Below are 21,334 nucleotides of genomic sequence, written 5' to 3' on the forward strand. Positions count from 1 at the left end.
CGATATCTGCGTGGCAGAAAATTTTACCCTGTGGATGACTGTCATCAATATGAGATTGTTTATCATCCTATGGCACAGCTTGCAAATGCAGACACTCTGTCTTGCTTACCTATGGGAAATGATCCACATTTTGACACATCAGACATTTCCTGTCTTCAAATTGGTCATTCTGGTTCACAAGCACTGCAACCTTTCTCCACTGATTCTCAGGGGATTGCACAGGTTACTGAACACAATCAGCCACTACAATTGCTCTGGTACTGTATTCAGATAAGTTGGCCTCATAATCCAAAACTGGACTGCACAGGTTACTGAACACAATCAGCCAATACAATTGCTCTGGTACTGTATTCAGATGAGTTGGCCTCATAATCCAAAACTAATCTCAGATCCAGTAGTTGACAAATACCATACACAATGCAACAGCCCTTCACTTCAAAATGTTGTAATTTAATTGCAATATCCAATGAACAAACGTGAGTGCTGATTCCCACGTCTTTGCAATGACATGTGTTCAAACTATTACAGAGAGGACACTGGGGAATCATTATTCCCAAGCAGCCACAGCACCAGCATTGTTCATTGGTTGGTTGATTGATTTGGGGGAGGGGACCAAACAGTGAGGTCATCGGTCACATCGGATCAGGAAAGATGGGGAAGGAAGTCAGTCATGCCTTTTAATGGAACCATCCTGGCACTTGCCTGAAGCGATTTAGGGAAATCCTGGAAAACCGAAATCAGGATGTCAGTTAGCGAGTTTGAACCGTCATCCTCCTGAATGCAAGTTCAGTGTGCTGACCACTGCGCTGCCTCACACCGTTAATAGCTCGGGCTTGATAAACAGATAGAAATATGAGAACCTGATACTGTGCATGTGTGTATAAATAGGCAGTGCCACATCAAGAATTTTTCAGTTGGCCTCGACTTGATAGCCCTGTACAATGTATTCGTACTGATTTTGTTGGTCCTTCTCGAAAACAAGATGGCTCACTACTGCCAATGCATACAGCAAATATCATTTTGTCATTACAGTGCATCTGACTACTAGCGTTAGCACTATCAAAGAACTCACTTCTGTCTTTCGCTTAGAGGGTTTGCTCCAAACAAATGTTTCAGACAATGGTCCACAATTTTCTTCATTATAATTTCAACAGTTCCAGCAAAAAAATTGAATTTAACATAACTGAATGGCATCATTCCCTCCTTGACTGAATGGTGAAGCTGAACATTTGGTTCAAAAATGTTCTGTTGTGTTTCTGAGCATCTATCGCACTACGACTACTCACAACTACCCCCCCCCCCCCCCCCCAGCAGAACTCTTACATGGTCTTCAACACCACACTCTGTTGCATCTTTTTCACCATAGGTACTCTGTTTCTGATACTAACTTCACAATGAAGTTCCACAAAAATGGCAAAGTTTTCTGTCATATCTATAACAAGCCTCACAACTGGGAATCTAGCACCGTCTTTCAGACATCTGGCCATGCTCATAATACCATCCACAGCACATATAGCACGCACTGATGTCAGCAAAACCAATTTCATTTCCATGATTACAATTATCCTGCCATAGATTTTTATTTTTCAGACATGCTGGCTGCAACCCTGCTCCTGCCCCCAAGCAGCTCTTGATGGTGCTTGAGGGGGGGGGGGGGGGGGCAGCACTGATGGCGCACCTTCATCAACTGTAACCCCAGCACACTGCTCAGAGCTATGCAGGAGGTGTCATATCTAAAGTTAGTGCCAATGCACCATTGGGCGAGCTCACTCTTTCGTCACTCACTGTCTCTCATGGGGGGCGCCGTGCATACACGTCATCAGAGGATGCTAAATACACATGACCTCACTGCATGCAACTCCCAATTGGCCAGCACATCTTGTGAAGCAACTGCATTAAGAGCGTTGCATGAGATTCAGACTTGTCAACAGTACAAAACTGCATAGCACAATGCTACCAATTATTATTAGTTACCAGTGACTTATCCAATTGTATCAGCATTCGAGCCTGTTTGTTACAATTACTCATTGTATGTAACTCAACACTACAGAAGAATCTACAGCAATACAAAGTTATGATATCTGAATTATTAAATGTACATATCATAAATAAACTTACTAACGTGACTGTCTTTATTGGCCGCCTGTATTAATGACACATCAGATTGATTAACGGTGTACTTCCGACTGTTCATCCGAATTGTTGTTTTCCTTTTATGCACAATATTTTTTTTAGGTGCTGTGAGTTGTGCTACTGCCAGTTGGAATCCCTGCAGTGAGTACTCATTAGAGCATGACTCACAGCATCTGAAGAAGATGACTGGGATGGCCATTGAAATACTGAGCATAAAATGGATATAACTACTCAGCTGAACATCCAGAATTACATCATTAATATGAATACCACCCAGACCACAGTTACATACTGCAATATCATGTTATTCAAGCGAATTGTGGGCAGGAAATAGTAGGATGATTCGATGAGATATCTACAGTGTGATGGTGCAGCACATACAGCACTAGTCTCTGGTCCTGGAGGTCTAGGGATCAATCCCAGATAGGAGCGTACATTTTTTCTCATTCCAGACCCTATAGAAGTCCCCAGGTCCACTCAGTCTGCCATCAAATGAGTACCAGGAATTTGAACAGCCCGGTCACAGACTCTACCCCACACTAACAATTTTACAGCTCAGAGCAACAATTTTGTCTTATATACAACTGATGCCCACAGAGGCCTATGCATTGGTCTGCTTATATCATTAAATATGACTGTGCTTCTGAGGGATTATATGTTATTTATTTATGGCATTCAGATGCTGTCACTTTCCAATGATGAGTTATGGGACAGGATTATATTGTCACTTTAGGTGGCACTGGCTCGCAAGTGAAATGACGTCCTGAACAGACCAACTATTGACAGATAAACAAACAGTTGTTAAATGGATACTTTCAAGACAATGAGATGAATTTATAAAAAGGATACATTGCCGCTAACCATAAAGATGACATGTCAGTTGCACACAGACACAACAAAAAGACTGGTACACACTAAGCTTTCAGCCAAGCCTTCTACAGAAAAGAAAGGAAAACACACACACATTAACACAAGCAAGCACACATCATGCACACATGAGTGTTATCTCCAGCCACTGTAGCTGAACTGCAACTGTTGCACTGGATGAAAGCAGCAATCTGGAGTGCTGTAGGGGAGGAGGGATAGCGGAATACAGGTGAGGAGAGGGAAGAGCGCTGTCTGGCGGAGTGTGTAGGGTCTAGAAAGCTTCAGAACAAGCTTCCAGAGGCAGTGTCTGGAGTGTGTGTGGGAGGGATAGTGGTGGAATGGGAAATGGAAAAAGAGAGGAGCAGAGAGGGGAAAAGCCTGGTGGGGGAATTGGCAGAGCAGCGCACCATGTTGATGAGGCGATGTCAATAGGGAGGAGGTGATAGGGCAGATGGGGAGGAAACTGTTGGGGGCGGGCACCGAGACATTATGTTATCATAGGCTGAGGCTAGGATAATTTTGGCAGCAGAGGATGTGTTGTAAGGATAGCTCCCATCTCCACATTTCAGAAAAGCTAGTGGTGGAGCGAAGGATCCAGATGGCATCGTTTGTGAAACAGCCATTGAAATCAAGCATGTTATGTCCAGCTGCATGTTGCGCCACAGAGTGGTCCACTTTGTCCATTTTGCTCTCAGTCACAATTAGGCAGTGGCATTTCATCCTGGGGAAAACTGGTCGGTAGTCATACCAACCTAAAAGGCAGTGCAATTATTGCAGTAGAGCTGGAATACAACATGGCTGCTTCACAGGTGGGCTTGTCTCTGATGGGGTAAGATAACCCTATGACAGGAATGGAATATGAAGTAGTGGTGATGGTGGGGGGAGGGGGGAGGGGTAGGGGTGAATTGGGAAGTTATTACACCTGGGTCTTCCACTGGGATTGGCATATGGATATCTGGATATCCCTGTGGAAGACTCTGCTGCAACACCTGCCCAATCCACCCACCCAGCACTTCCTAACCCAGTCCTGTCTCAGGCTTATCCTTTCCCATCAGAGGCCAGGCCTGAAAGCAACCATGCCATATGCCAACTATGCTGCAATGATTGCTTAGCTTTTTATATTGGTATGACTACCAACCAGTTGTTCACCACAGCCAAACTGTGGCCAAGAGCAAAGTTGACCACCCAACAGCACAACACCCAGCTGAATAACGAGCTTGATTTTCATGGCTGCTTCACAACATGAGCCATCTAGATCCTCCCATCCATCACTAGCTTTTCTGAACTGCACAAGATGGGAATTATCCTTTTAACACATTGTTAAAAAATTAATCTGGCCTCAATGTATGATAACATGTTGTCCCCACACCCTCCTCCCAATTCATGTCCTCTCACCCTCAATGTTCACCACTCTCTGCCAATGCCAATGTACCCACCACTCTTTTCCCCTTCTCTGCATCCCTCCTTTTCTGTTCCCCATAACCACCTTCCCCTGCCCATCCACAGCCTCCCAACGCTGCCCCTGAGAGCCTTGTCCTGCCACCTTCTAGCCCCTGCATGTTCTGCCAGACAACATTCTTCTCTCTCTCCACTAGTACTCTGCTAACCCTCCCCTTTACTTACCCCACTCCAATTGCCACTTTTGTTCAACACAACAATTGCAGTCTGGTTAGAGTGGCCAGAGATAGTGTGTGTGTGTGTGCATGGGTAGTATCTGCTTTTGTGAATGTATGTGTGTTTTCCTTCCTTTCCTGAAGCAAGCTTTGGCTGAAAACTTAATTTGTAACAGCCTATTTTTTATGCCTATCTGTAACTCAGCACATTGTCTTTGTGGTGAGTAGCAAGAGATCCTTTTCATAATCATTGATATTCCAACCTGGACTTTTCATTCCAGAATGAGATTTTCATTCTGCAGCAGAGTGTGCGCTGATATGAAACTTCCTGGCAGGTTAAAACTGTGTGCCGGACCGGAAGGTAGGAGACGAGGTACTGGCGGAAGTAAAGCTGTGAGGACAGGGCGTGAGTTGTGCTTGGGTAGCTCAGTTGGTACAGCACCTGCTCGCGAAAGACAAAGGTCCCGAGTTCGAGTCTTGGTCGGGCACACAGTTTTAATCTGCCAGGAAGTTTCATATCAGCGCACACTCCGCTGCAGAGTGAAAATCTCATTCCGATCATATGGGTAGTTGACAGACTTATGAACAGGGCATTTAGTAAACTCCTGTCCGGCTAGGAGAAATATGACAAAAGAATTTGTGCACATGTTGAAATATATCTAGGAATACATACTATTAATTCTCTTAATTTATGTAACTTTGCTGTGTACAAGATAATAACAATATATGATAATAATTTCTGTACATTTATCAAAGAAGAAATGGAAGCTGTGATGAAGAATGATGATACGTTTTCATATTGGATACACCAGACACATTAGCTACATTTATGAAATTCACATGCACTTCTTCTCAAAGAAGAAATGGAAGCTGTGATGAAGAATGATTAAACATTTTCATATTGGATACACCAGACACATTAGCTGCATTTATGAAATTCACATGCACTTTTTTTTTAAATTTATAACATAATTGTGAAGACGTTTGAAAAACAAGATAACACATGAACTATGCATGTTTAGTATCTGCTATGACCAACATAATGCAACCTTTCTACTGGTTGAAACATCCAGATCTACTACCAAATAAGAAAGTAAAACTGTTCTCAAACTGAGGGTTGCTTTGAATATCACACTGCTTTATTAGACATGGTCTAATTCTGACCCCTGAACTGACTTATCCAGTAAGTTATGGGAGGACCTACAGAGTAATGTAGACTCCCAGCCATGGTGCAACTTAGTATTTTTCCTGTTAACAAATCACTAACAGTACTGGAAGAAGTGATGTGTGACAGAAACAAAATCCTAGGACCGACTGAGGACTGAACCCTGGACCTTCAGACTTGTAGGCTGATACCTCTCCACCAAGCCACTACTTTTACAAACTCTATGTGATCGAAAGTATCCGGACACCTGGCTGAAAATGACTTACAAGTTCGTGGCGCCCTCCATCAGTAATGCTGGAGTTCAATATGGTGTTGGCCCACTGTTAGCCTTGATGACAGCTTCCACTCTCGCAGGCATATGTTCAATCAGGTGCTGGAAAGTTTCTAGCGGAATGGCAGCCCATTCTTCATGAAGTGCTGCACTGAGGAGAGGTATCGATGCTGGTTGGTGAGGACTGGCACAAAGCCGGCATTCCAAAACATCCCAAAGGTGCTCTATAGGATTCAGGTCAGGACTCTGTGCGTGCCAGTCCATTACAGGGCACTCCACCCAACATTTTTCCACTGTTCAATTGTCCAATGTTTATGCTCCTTACACCAAGCGAGGCGTCATTTGGCATGTTCCGGCATGATGTGTGGCTTATGAGCAGCCGCTCGACCATTAAATTCAAGTTTTCTTACCTCCCGCCTATCTGACATAGTACTTGCAGTGGATACTGATGCAGTTTGGAACTGCTGTGTGATGGTCTGGATAGATGTCTGCCTATCACACATTACGACACTCTTCAACTGTTGGCGGTCTCTGTCAGTCAACAGACGAGGTCAGCCTGTACGCTTTTGTGTTGTATGTGTCCCTTCACGTTTCCACTTCACTATCACATTGGAAACAGTGGACCTAGCGAAGTTTAGGAGTGTGGAAATCTCGCATACAGACATATGACACAAGTGCCATCCAATCATCTGACGACATTCGAAGTCTGTGAGTTCCGCGGAGTGCCCCATTCTGCTCTCTCACGATGTCTAATGACTACTGAGGTCGCTGATATGGAGTACTTGGCAGTAGGTGCAGCACAATGCACCTAATATGAAAAACGTATGTATTTGAGGGTGTCCGGATTCCTTTGAACACATGGTGTAACAATTTACAATTATTTACCAACCAAGCACCACTATAAAAATACTTGGATAGCAACTTACTTGTATACAAATAGCGAAAAAATCCAAGTGAAAGTTAAAATATTACCCTTATGTGATTTCTTCTTAGGTCGTGATGACACATTCTGCTGAAAAGAGGGACTCTGTGTTCCATGTGATCCACCAAATCCAGCCAGCCTGTTAAACATGAGATGTCAGACAGTACTGGAAAATCCTGGATTAAATACAAACAGTGTAACAAGCTGAGTAAAGACAACCACATATGACATATTGAACAAGAAAAGTGAAGGGTAGGTACATAAAAAAGTAGTTGAACATACTGGCTCAGCTTACAAAGTTGTGCTTTTCGTCAAAGCACACAGAAAAATAGACTTTTTTACCCAGTAATGCAGCCTTACTACAAAATTGTAGCTGAGTGTGTGTGTGTGTGTGTGTGTGTGTGTGTGTGTGTGTGTGTGTGTGTTTTCCAAAGTTTATTACAATATTAATACATGAAATGTAGGAAATCATTAGTTGCCATTTACTTTATGAAAGTGACAGTAGAATGGAAACACTTGGCCATTTTTCCAATCCTACTGTCACCAAATCCCGTTTCCCTCTGACAAGTGGAGGGAGTATCATCTGATAGGCAGCACAATTATCAAACTTGATGACTTTTTATAAAATCAGAAATAACAACAAAATAACTCTTAGATTACCCTATTGAATATCCAAATGTTCTGTATGAATAGCTGCAAACTCTTCATTTCCAGAGGATGTGATGGACAAGAATAAGGTACATGTCTAGGCTGTGGATGAACTTGAGCACCATTGACTCAATATGAGGCCAAAACCATTAAGTGATGGAGAAAATAATTTGACTTGAAGAGTCTTCTTGCACTTAATTCAGTTGTCGACAATGATCTCCACTTTTGTGCATTCAGTACGAGACCAACACGAGAAAACAGTAGAACCACTACTAGAGGGCACACAAAGTCACTTGACCTGTAACTGCACAGGTGGTGCAGCACATGAGGGGACAATGGCAGTGACAGAGACCCTGTAGTGAATGACTACCATGTGGTAGGGATGATGCAGTTCAATAAATGAGTCCTGGGACATGAAAATTATGCTTCAGTACCCCTATAATCTGTCTGGCAATAATTCCTAAATAAAGCTAAACTGTAATAACTTCAAGGTGAACAAATATATTTCAAGGAAGAGACAATACATGAAAGTCACAGATCAAGTAAACAGTGTAAGACGTGTGTACACTTTAACAGTTAAATCATGACTGAGTCCAAGTCTAGCGGCCGCTGGCTGGCTTGCTGCTTAGGTGGCGCTGCTGCTGCATGGCTGGCAGACAGCACCGCATGTAGAGGACGCGCGTAACTGCGCAGCGGCACTTTGAAAGATCGGCGAGTCACAACAATTTTCCCCCCTTTGAAGTTTTTGCACAAGTCTTGATGGAGGTGGCCTGTAGATTGCTAACGTCCGTAGGTGTTGTTTGACTGGCCGTAAAGTCTCGAGAAGGAGGCTTCCCATACGGACAGAAGTGTCCCCGATGATAACGGGTCGAGATGACAGGAGAAGTGGGGATCGAATCTGCTAGGGCCCCGTGCACCAATCTGCCCATTGCGGCAAGTCCGGTTGTTATAACAGGAGACATGGGCGATGTGTCCGCGTCTGTAGGAGAAGGAGGCGAGTAGAGTTGCTCCGACAAACGATGGTCATCTGGTTCCTGCATGGGCACGTCTCCTGTTGGCGTCGGATCTTGTGCTGGCACCGATATGATGGTGAGAGGACTGCGTTGTGAGTAATGAGAGACTCTAGGATCCCAAGCGTCAGGTAGAGCCAAAGGTGGTGTAGCGGCATCCAGAACAGGCGTTGCCGGCACACAAGGCCAAAGCTGGTCCAAATGACACACTGCAACACCCGTGTACATCTGGATTTCATACAGGCATCGGCCACGGTGTCGTAAGATGCGGCCAGGACTCCATTTTGGCCACCTGCCATATCCCCGTACCCATACAAGGTCGCCAACAGTGAACCGGCCAAGCGAAGCCACCCGTGGCCGTGAGGTGGAAGGCCGCAGAAGATGAAGTAGCGTGCGGGGCTGTCGGCCATGTAAAAGCTCAGCTGGGTTGTGGTTGCCCATGGGGGTGAAACAGTAAGAAGCCAGAAATTGGAGAAGCACATCATCAGCACCAGAAGACGTCAGGAGTTTCCTCATCTGAGCCTTAAATGTGCGGACCAGTCGTTCAGCCTCACCATTTGACTGTGGATGGAACGGAGGGGCCGTGACATGCATGACGCCGTGATGGGCACAAAAATCCGCAAAATCGGAAGAGGCAAATTGCGGACCATTATCAGTGACAAGAGTAGAGGGAAGGCCTTCCAAAGAGAAAATGCGAGCTAGAGCATTGGTGGCTGCCGCAGTGGTAGGCAACGTGCAATGGACAATGAAAGTAAAGTTAGAGTAGGCATCAATAACGAAAAGCCAATAAGTACCTAAAAAAAGTCCTGCAAATTCTGCATGAATACGCTCCCAGGGCTTCTCAGGCGAAGGCCACGGTGACAAAGATGACTTCGGGGCGGTGGCCTGTGACGCTCAAGGGCTGCAGGCAGTGACCATGTGTGCGATTTCAGAGTAGCCAGTACACATGATGGCGCGCCAGAGATGTTGTACGAGAGACACCCCAGTGCCCTTGGTGAAGGAGGCACAAGACCGAAGCACGCAAAGACACAGGTACCACAACACGCGGTGAAGCATTTTCGGTGGAAAGGAGGATAACACCATCCCTAGCCTTGAGGCGGTAACGCAAAGCGTAGTAGTTCCGCAATGGATCAGAAGTCTTAGTGGATGGACGATTTGGCCAACCCTTCTGAATACAGCATAAAACCCGGGAGAGGGTAGGGTCAGAACCCGCTGCTCGGCAACATCCAGGTGGTAACACAAAAGTTTGTCACTATCGAATGCCAGATCAGGACCCATGGGAAGGCGAGACAGTGCATCAGCATTCGCATGTTGAGCCATCGGCCGGAAATGAATCTAATAATTGAAACGAGACAAGTAAAGAGCCCAACGCTGGAGGCAGTGTGCAGCCTTGTCGAGAAATGACGTTGATGGATGAAACAAGGACACAAGTGGTTTGTGATCCATAACAAGATGAAATTTTGAGCCATAGAGAAAAAAACCAAACTTATGAAGAGCATAAATAATGGCCAAAGCTCCTTTTTCCATTTGAGAATACTTTTGTTGGGCATCCGTGAGCGATTTGGAGGCATAAGCAATGGTTGTTAAGAACTATCAGAAAAATGGTGCGCAAGGACTGCACCAACCCCGTATTGAGAGGCATCCGTGGCAAGAACAAGATGTTGGCCAGGTCAATAAGTAGCCAGGCACAAGGCCTGTTTCAGCATAGTCTTCAATTTCTGGAAAGCCGCATCGCGTGACGCGGATCAGTGAAAAGGCACGTTTTTATGCATCAGGCGATGCAACGGCTGAGCCACCGAAGCAGCAGGCGGTAAAAACCTGTGATAGTATGCTATTTTCCCCAAGAAGGCCTGCAGTTCCTTAACAGATGTAGGGCGAGGAAGGGCATCGATCTCAGCGACAGTTTGCTGAAGCGGATGAATACCTTCCCGAGAGAGTTGAAACCCCAAGTACGTGATAGATGCCTGAAAAAATTATGATTTCTGAAGATTACACTTAAGACCGGCAGTCTGTAAGACATGAAAAAGTGTGTGGAGATTCTGAAGATGTTCGTCAGTGGTGGAGCCAGTGACAACAATGTCGTCCATGTAATTTGTACACCCAGGGACAGTGAGCAATAATTGTTCCAAGAATCGTTGAAAGAGAGCAGGGGCACTGGCAACCCTGAATGGCAATCGTTGGTATTGATAGAGGCTGAAAGGCATGTTAAGGACCAGAAACTGCCGGGAAGCAGTGTCAAGAGGAAGTTGATAAATTTCTGACAGGTCAAGTTTAGAAAAATACTGGCCCCCAGCAAGCTTAGTGAACAGTTCTTCAGGTCGAGGGATAGGGTAAGTGTCGATAAGGCATTGATCATTTACAGTGGCTTTGAAATCGCCACAGAGACGAATATCACCATTTGGCTCAGCAACGACAACGACAGGAGAGGACCACTCACTGGAAGTGACAGGAAACAAGACCCCTGAAGCAGTGAGACGATCCAGCTCCCATTTGACCTGATCACGAAAGGCCACAGGAATGGGCTGAGACCAAAAAACCTTAGGCCGAGCAATGGGTTTGAGAGTGATCAGAGCTTCAAAGTCGTTTGCATGGCCTAACCCAGGAGAAAAAAAGGATGAAAATGTCGTCGACAAGGAATCCAATTGAGCATAAGGAATATCATCAGAGACGATATTGACAGAGTCACCTATGGAGAACCCAAAAATGCGAAAGGCATCGAAACCAAAAAGATTCTCCGCATTACTATGGTCGACCACAAATATGGGAACAGTGGGAACGACAGATTTGTAAGATACCTCAGCATCAAATTGTCCCAAGAGAGAAATCTTCTGTTTATCGTATGTCCGTAATTGCCTAGTGACAGGTGACAGGATTGGAGAACCCAACTGAAGATACGTCTGAGAATTGATGTTAGTGGCAGCAGAACCAGTATCCACCCGCATGCGAACATCTCGACCAAGTATTTGGACAGTGAGGAATAACTTCCCTGAAAGGGAAGAAGTACAATTGACAGACAACACAGAAGCACAATCAGCGCCATGTTCATGAACAACATGTATGCGGTCGGATTTGCAAACGGATGACACATGACCCTTTTTTTTTGCTTTTGTGACACACGGCCCAACATTGTGGACAATCCTATCATAAATGTTTCGTAAAACACTGCGGACATGGAAGTTGCCATGGGTTTTGGTGCAGTTTCTTAGAGGTTTGTTTACGGTTAGGCTGAGGCTGTGCTTGGGAGTGTACTGCGGCCACATCGGCCAGCGCGGACACACCATACGCTTCGTCAACAGCACACAGAGGTTGTATTTCCTCGATGACACGCCATGCCTCTATTTGCACTCCAGCGGCGCAAGAAATTTCAAAAGACTCAGCGATGGATAGGACTTCATCTAGAGTTGGATTTGCCAACTGAAGGGCACGTTGCCTAACTTGCTTGTCGGGTGCCAACCGGATAATAGCATCCCATACCATGGAATCGGCGTAAGATTCTTTGTGAACTTCAGTAACAAACTGACACTTTCTACTGAGGCCGTGAAGTTCAGCAGCCCAAGCGCGATAGGATTGATTCGGTTGTTTTTAACAATGATAAAAGGCAACACGAAAGGCTACCACATGCGTTTGCTTTTGAAAATAGACAGACAGAAGTGAGCACATTTCATCAGAGGACAAAGACGCAGGATCTTTCAGAGGAGCCACTTGTGACAACAACTGATACATTTGAGGTGAAATCCATGAAAGGAACAGAGATGTACATGTTTGTTCGTCTGCAACATGAAATGCCAAGAAGTGCTGTTGAAGACGTTTTTCATAATCAGACCAGTCTTCCGCTGTCTCGTTGTAAGGAGGAAAAGGAGGTAGAGACAATGACGAGAGACGCCCTGCATTTGATGCCGCGACGAAATCATGAATCACATTTGTGAGAAGCATTTGCTGTCCTATGAGACCTTGCAATAGTTGCTCTAAGGTAGCCATGGAAACACGAGGGTCAACGACAGAAAAGAAAAATCACTACCTCGTCGCTAATTGTAATAACTTCAAGGTGAACAAATATATTTCAAGGAAGACGCAATACATGAAAGTCACAGATCAAGTAAACAGAGTAAGACGTGTGTACACTTTAACAGTCAAATCATAACTGAGTCCAAGTCTAGTGGCCGCTGGCTGGCTGGCCGCTTAGGTGGTGCTGCTGCTGCACGGCTGGCAGACAGCGCCGCATGTAGAGGATGCGTGTAACTGCGCGGTGGTATTTTGAAAGATCGGTGAGTCACAACATAAACAGGTTATCTGGGAACTGACACATAATTTCCTCATATTACCTAAATTTTGTCCACCTCTGTAGCTGAGTGATCAATATGGTTTACTGCTATGGAGGAGGTCCAGGTTCAGTTCCTGGCCAGGTAGGAGATTTTATCTGTTTAGTGACTGGGTGTTATGTTGACCTCATCAACATTTCCTCTTTGTTGATGTGCAAGTCACCGAAGTGACATCAAATAAAAAGACTTGTACTAGTCAGACAAATGTGGCAAGTCCTCTTTTCTCCAAATTTTCTCTACAGAAGTAAGAAACTAACTTGAATCCTGTAACATTTAACATATCTATACCAGTGGTCACATTATGTTCAGAGTGGCAGATTATATCAACCAGTTTGCTCAAGTCTAATTCTTCAACACAAATAAGTAACTCATTAAGTTTACTCGATAGTCCTCAAATATTCTGATGCAATAAGGATAACTGATTATTTGCACTGGCTGAATTACAACTAGATGAACCTAATTTTCCAGTCAGTTTTTGAGAATCTCTAGTTTAGAGGTTGTCTGCATGAATTATGTACATTAAAATTTGCTTTCTGGCTGCCTGTTTTATTCATGTGAACGTCATTTTTATCCTGTCTCGGAACATCTATTGTTTCTGCCCTCCCTACCCAAAAAAAACTGCTACTCTGTCACTTGAAACCAGTGGTACTTTACCACTAGTGAAAGTGCTCCCCCCTCCCTTAATTGAGGTGAAGGCTATGCCTAGTATACCGTATTTACTCGAATCTAAGCCGCACTCAAATTTAAGCTGCACCTGAAAAATGACACTCGGAATCAAGGAAAAAAATTTTTCCTGAATCTAAGCCGCACCTGAAATTTGAGATTCGAAATTCAAGGGAGAGAATCGATTGCTTATTTTTCTTTGATCTGATAAGTGCTGTTCTCTTTGTTATAGGTGTTTACGTCACTCTAAGCTGAAAATGCATTATTGTACTGTGTCATGCATTGTTTGTCGCATTCTGATAATGTGTGTTTACGACCTGTCGCCCCTCGCGGCATGGCTTGCTTTTGTGCGCGCTACCGTCGGCGCTTACGATAAAAAACAGAGAGGAATTGTCTCATTAGCGACACAATGGCAAGAGACTGCTATTTGTTGCTACTTACATTGCTGCTTTCTTTGATAATGATCAACAAGAACCAAATAATAGTCTGCATATGATAGAAGATGTTCTGAACGAGAATGTAGCTGAAATTTTTCGCCGTTTGAAAATCTTTGCAGACGCCCCTTTTGTACATTACATTCTGCACAGAAATTAAAGTCATCTTAGATTTAAAAATCTAGTCAATTGCCGTGCTTCATTTCTGAGTGTATCACTATTAGGCATAAGAATAATAACGAATATAAACATGACATGATATGTATATTCTTCCGCGTTTGTTGTTGTCTCGCACTAGTTTCGTAGTTTATTAGGCAGACAGGATTTAAATGAGATAGCAGCAAACACAAAAGAATACATGGCAAAATGTTTATATCTGTATTATTCTTATGGTGAAGAGAATACTGCATGTGATTCACTAGAGTTGGTCATATTGACAAACATCCCAAACAATACTGCCAGTCGGATTTTGTAGTACATTGAAATGCTGCTACATTCGAAGATGTACAATATAGAATTTGTATTTACTTCGTTGGATTATGTATGAAAATGCATTGGTCGAAACTCGGGGTGGAGAAAAAAGCTCGTCTTCCACCTTTTTTTTAAAGATTTATTTACAGAGTCAGAGGTTTTGGCGCCAGTATTTATCTTTGTGCCTGCAAACCATGCCTGTGTACCGCTACATATATTCGACGGCAGAAGTTAGTTGTGGCGGCACCTACCAACATTTTTCAGAACTTCCGCTTACTATACACTCGATTCTAAACTGGAGGTGGTTTTTTGGAATACAAAAACCGGAAAAAAAGTGCGGCTTAGATTCGAGTAAATACGGTAGTCCCACCTGCTGAAAGAGTCAACAGGGACCACACTGATGTGAGGTCACTCTCAGTTGAATAGTCAGGGTTCCTGTCTATGATGTTGATGCCCCACCCACTATTACCACGGCGTCTTACTTTGTGAAGTCTTTGTGAAGTGAACCTACATCCTCTACCACCTGACCCAGACTTGCACTAGGTTTAGAAAAACTTGTGACCTGGTAATCTGACCTTAGGTCATCCTGCAACAGCTACAAACAGCTGTTCATCATATTTCTGTGAAACACATCTCTTCTACTTGACAAGTGTTCACAGCTCTTAAGGTATGTATTTTAGAGCCCATGTTCACTAAACCTTTTTTGCTTCAGATGATCATGACTGTCATATCCCTGAATATTGGCCACTCCTCCTGAGACCCCTTGTTTACTTATCTCATATTACAACTGCAGGAAGTGAATGTGCTACGATATGTATGTACATCGTTTCCGAGATGGTTGCGGGAGTTGGCTGCTTGATACAGGATGTCAAATCAAACACCTTTCAGACATCTAGTTTCCAAACTTATTTTATTTGGCTACCAGTTTTGGCAATTTACTATGCTACCTTCAGGCCTTTTCTACAGACAACAATGGTACCAGTATGAAATAGATAACCAAAAAAGGGTGCGTGGTGCAAGTCTTAAATACAGTGGTAATATGTAATCACGTAACAATACCAATCATCACAGGAAGTTACATACAGTTACAGATAAATTAAGAAATAAAATGCGAGAACAGTTGCACACTGTATTAACTTAAACTCGTGAGCGAAGTATGTATGTCATATAATTGTAAAAAAACAAACTACTAAATGGAGGTCAAAATGGTTCAAATGGCTCTAAGCACTATGGGACTTAACATCTGAGGTCATCAGTCCCCTAGACTTAAAACTACTTAAACCTAACTAACCTAAGGACATCACACACATCCATGCCCAAGGCAGGATTCGAACCTGCAACCGTAGCAGCAGCGCGGTTCCGGACTTAAGTGCTTAGAACTGCTCGGCCACAGCGGCTGGCTAATGGAGGTCAATATTTCCTGTTATGCATAGATAATAATGGTATACTGCTAATGCAATGCCTGTGAAACAACTGGAGTAAAATAACATAGTCATATACTGATGAGCACAGACTGAACATAAAACATTTGATTGCATACTGTCATATACTAGTGAAACATATACCACTTACTGGAGGTCAACCCAATAACTATCTGTATCATCATGTTCCATATGCTACTCATAAATGATAGAAGGAGAATATAAAAATACATCATTGCAATGTATCGATCACAAACTCATAAGATGCAACTTATTTAATAAAATGTAGGTTAACATTGCCTCCACCTTCTTACTTACTTACCTTCATTCTTCGGCATGAAACCACAACAGTGGTGCCATTGGTTGGCATTATGGTTTAGTGTTGTGAGTTCTTTCCCTCTTTACATTGTTTTCATGTTACATGACAAATGTTAATTTTCACGTGATTACTAATTTTGTTAGTTGACATGGGTGGTTATTGAGATTGTACACCTGAACCTATAATGCCTTGATAATACCCGACTCAGTGTTCTGGTATATTCCTAAAAATTCTCGTTCTCCAATAATCATCTAATCACAAAGGTATTAACTGACATATTACACATTGTATGGTATACCCCGACACGTGTTCTGATGGTTTTTCAGTCATAGGGTATCCTATCTTTTCTCTTCCCTTGCTTCAAGGCTACATGACACATAGAGGTTGTTCTGATTGCAATGAGTGTCTTTCTAATATACTTTGTATGTACTGCACTACTTTTCTTTTAGGATTATTTCATAGATTATGGTTTGGTATATAACCTAGCCCCATGCCTGCTTACCAGCAGACTTATCACTTTCTTGATAACGTTGGTTTTGCCTTTTCCATATATTTCAATACTTACTGCTTAGTGGGAATTCGTTATGGTATATTACATTAGATTCATAGTTTGGTTCACTAGAGATGTTTTTTTTTTTAAATAAGTCGCATCTTATGAGTATGTGATCGATAAATTGCACTGATGTATTTTTATATTCTTCTTTTATTACTTATTGGTAGTATATAGAACATGACGATATAGATAGTTATGTGGTTGACTTCCAGTAAGTGGTATATGTTTCACTAGTACATGACAGCATACAATCAAATGTTTTGTGTTCAGTCTGTACTCGTCAGTATATGACTATATTGTTTTACTCAACTTGTTTCATGGGCATTGCATTAACATTAAACTGTGATTATAGACGACAGAGGGATAGAGAAACAATTAAAATCGCTCAAAAGAGGAAAGGACTCTGGACCTGATGGGATACCAGTTCAATTTTACACAGAGTACGTGAAGGAACTTGCCCCCCTTCTTGCAGCGGTGTACCGTAGGTCTCTAGAAGAGCGTAGCGTTCCAAAGGATTGGAAAAGGGCACAGGTCATCCCCGTTTTCAAGAAGGGACATCGAACAGATGTGCAGAACTATAGACCTATATCTCTAACGTCGATCAGTTGTAGTATTTTGGAACACGTATTGTGTTCGAGTATAATGACTTTTCTGGAGACTAGAAATCTACAGGAATCAGCATGGGTTTCGAAAAAGACGGTCATGTGAAACCCAGCTCGCGCTATTCGTCCACGAGACTCAGAGGGCCATAGACACGGGTTCCCAGGTAGATGCCGTGTTTCTTGACTTCCGCAAGGCATTCGATACAGTTCCCCACAGTCGTTTAATGAACAAAGTAAGAGCATATGGACTATCAGACCAATTGTGTGATTGGATTGAGGAGTTCCTAGATAACAGGACACAGCATGTCATTCTCAATGGAGAGAAGTCCTCCGAAGTAAGAGTGATTTCAGGTGTGCCGCAGGGGAGTGTCATAGGACCGTTGCTATTCACAATATACATAAATGACCTGGTGGATGACATCGGAAGTTCACTGAGGCTTTTTGCAGATGATGCTGTGGTGTATCGAGAGGTTGTAACAATGGAAAATTGTACTGAAATGCAGGAGGATCTGCAGCAAATTGACGCATGGTGCAGGGAATGGCAATTGAATCTCAATGTAGACAAGTGTAATGTGCTGCGAATACACAGTAAGATAGATCCTTTATCATTTAGCTACAAAATAGCAGGTCAGCAACTGGAAGCAGTTAATACCATAAATTATCTGGGAGTAAGCATTAGGAGTGATTTAAAATGGAATGATCATATAATGTTGATCGTCGGTAAAGCAGATGCCAGACTGAGATTCATTGGAAGAATCCTAAGGAAAAGCAATCCGAAAACAAAGGAAGTAGGTTACAGTACGCTTGTTCGCCCACTGCTTGAATACTGCTCAGCAGTGTGGGATCCGTACCAGATAGGGTTGATAGAAGATATAGAGAAGATCCAACAGAGAGCAGCGCGCTTCGTTACAGGATCATTTAGTAATCGCGAAAGCGTTACAGAGATGATAGATAAACTCCAGTGGAAGGCTCTGCAGGAGAGACGCTCAGTAGCTCGGTACGGGCTTTTGTCAAAGTTTCGAGAACATACCTTCACCGAAGAGTCAAGCAGTATATTGCTCCCTCCTACGTATATCTCGCGAAGAGACCATGAGGATAAAATCAGAGAGATTAGAGCCCACACAGAGGCATACCGACAATCCTTCTTTCCACGAACAATACGAGACTGGAATAGAAGGGAGAACCGATAGAGGTACTCAAGGTACCCTCCGCCACACACCGTCGGGTGGCTTGCGGAGTGTGGAAGTGGATGTGGATGGATCTATGCATAACATAAAATATTGACCTCTGTTTAGTAGGTTTCTTTTTTACAATTATATGATGTATATACTTCGCTCACTAGTTTAAGTTAATACAGGGTGCAACTGTTCTCATATTTTATTCCTTGATTTATCTGTAACTGTATGTAACTTCCTGTGATGGTTGGTATTGTTATGTTATTACATATTACCACTGTATACAGGGTGTTACAAAAAGGTACAGCCAAACTTTCAGGAAACATTCCTCACACACCAATAAAGTAAAGATGTTATGTGGACATGTGTCCGGAAACGCTTAATTTCAATGTTAGAGCTCATTTTAGTTTCGTCAGTATGTACTGTACTTCCTCGATTCACCGCCAGTTGGCCCAATTGAAGGAAGGTCATGTTGACTTCGGTGCTTGTGTTGACATGCGACTCATTGCTCTACAGTACTAGCATCAAACACAGCAGTACGTAGCATCTACAGGTTAGTGTTCATCACGAACATGGTTTTGCAGTCAGTGCAATGTTTACAAATGCGGAGTTGGCAGATGCCCATTTGATGTATGGATTAGCACGGGGCAATAGCCGTGGTGCGGTACATTTGTATCGAGACAGATTTCCAGAACGAAGATGTCCCAACAGGAAGACATTCGAAGCAATTGATCAGCGTCTTAGGGAGCACGGAACATTCCAGCCTATGACTCGCGACTGGGGAAGACCTAGAACGACGAGGACATCTGCAATGGATGAGGCAATTCTTCGTGCAGTTGACGATAACCCTAATGTCAGCGTCAGAGAAGTTGCTGCTGTACAAGATAACGTTGACCACGTCACTGTATGGAGAGTGCTACGGGAGAACCAGTTGTTTCCGTACCATGTATAGCGTGTGCAGGCACTATCAGCAGCTAACTGGCCTCCACGGGTACACTTCTGCGAATGGTTCATCCAACAATGTGTCAATCCTCATTTCAGTGCAAATGTTCTCTTTATGGATGAGGCTTCATTCCAACGTGATCAAATTGTAAATTTTCACAATCAACATGTGTGGGCTGACGAGAATCCGCACGCAATTGTGCAATCACATCATCAACACAGATTTTCTGTGAACGATTGAGCAGGCATTGTTGGTGATGTCTTGACTGGGCCCCATGTTCTTCCACCTACGCTCGATGGAGCACGTTATCATGATTTCATACGGGATACTCTACCTGCGCTGCTAGAACACGTGCCTTTACAAGTACGACACAACTTGTGGTTCATGCACGATGGAGCTCCTGCACATTTCAGTCGAAGTGTTCGTACACTTCTCAACAACAGATACGGTGACCGATGGATTGATAGAGGTGGACCAATTCCATGGCCTCCACGCTCTCCTGACCTCAACCCTCTTGACTTTCATTTATGGGGGCATTTGAAAACTCTTGTCTGCACAACCCCGGTACCAGATGTAGAGACTCTTCGTGTTCGTATTGTGGACGGCTGTGATACAATACGCCATTCTCCAGGGCTGCATCAGCGCATCAGGGATTCCATGCGACGGGGGGTGGATGCATGTACCGTATTTACTCGAATCTAAGCCGCACTCAAATCTAAGCCGCACCTGAAAAATGAGACTCGAAATTAAGGAAAAAAAAATTTTCCCGAATCTAAGCCGCACCTGAAATTTGAGACTCGAAATTCAAGGGGAGAGAAAAGTTTTAGGCCGCATCTCCAAATCGAAACAAAGTTGGTCCATTGTAATATGAAACACAATTCAGGTCGAATGAATGATGATACAGCTACAGTAGTTTGGTTCGAATCGTAACCTTAGCAGTTAAGCTTTACCAGGTAGCCATTGCTATGCGTCAGGCACTCCGTCCCTATTTATACGGGTACCCTTCCTTTTTTACGTGCTTCGTCTGATTTGAATTGATTGCTTATTTTTCTTTGATCTGATAAGCGCCGTTTCCTTTGTTATATGTGTTAACATCACTCTAAGCTCAAAATACATTACTGTACTGTGTCATGCATTGTTTGTCGCATTCTGATAGTGCGTGTCTATGGCCTGTTGCCGCTCGCGGCATGGCTTGCTTTTGTGCGCACTACCGCCACTTACAATAAAAAAAAGAAGAGAGGAATCGTCTCATTAGCGAAACAATGGCAAGAGACTGCTATTTGTTGTTACTTACACTGCTGCTTTCTTTGATACTGAACAACAAGAACCAAATAATACACTGTGTATGATAGAAGATGTTCTGAACGAGAGTTTAGCGAAAATTTTTCTCAGTTTGAAAATCTTTGCAGGCGCCTTTTAGTACATTACATTCTGCACAGAAATTAGAGCCATCTTAGATTTAAAAATATAGTCAATTGTTGTGCTTCATTTCTGACTGTATCACTATTAGGCATAAGAATAATACGAATATAAACATGACATGATATGTATATTCTTCCGCGTTTGCTGTTGTCTCACTCTAGTTTCGTAGTTTATTAGGCAGACAGGATTTAAATGAGGTAGCAGCAAACACGAAACAATACATGGCAAAATGTTTATATTCGTATTATTCTTATGGTGAAGAGAATACTGCATGTGATTCATAATTCATAGAAGTTCCTATTAGCAACCATCTCTTCTCACAGATAGGAAAAAATTCAGAACGTAGAGTTGGCCATATTGACAAACATCGCAAACAGTCTTGG

At 43.2% G+C, this 21,334-nt stretch overlaps 1 protein-coding gene across 1 annotated transcript in view; it reads right to left on the bottom strand.

Annotated features, from left to right (window-relative positions):
• LOC126187388 (autophagy-related protein 2 homolog A) overlaps nucleotides 1-21,334 on the bottom strand; it is a 495,539-nt gene that overhangs the window by 344,192 nt on the left and 130,013 nt on the right. Inside the window, exon 9 of the mRNA XM_049928440.1 lies at nucleotides 7,022-7,110. Coding sequence (XP_049784397.1) covers nucleotides 7,022-7,110 — 89 coding nt within the window. The remainder of the gene's footprint in view (nucleotides 1-7,021; nucleotides 7,111-21,334) is intronic.

The sequence above is a fragment of the Schistocerca cancellata genome, chromosome 5 (genome assembly GCF_023864275.1).
Source record: "Schistocerca cancellata isolate TAMUIC-IGC-003103 chromosome 5, iqSchCanc2.1, whole genome shotgun sequence".
Classification (NCBI taxonomy): domain Eukaryota; kingdom Metazoa; phylum Arthropoda; class Insecta; order Orthoptera; family Acrididae; genus Schistocerca; species Schistocerca cancellata.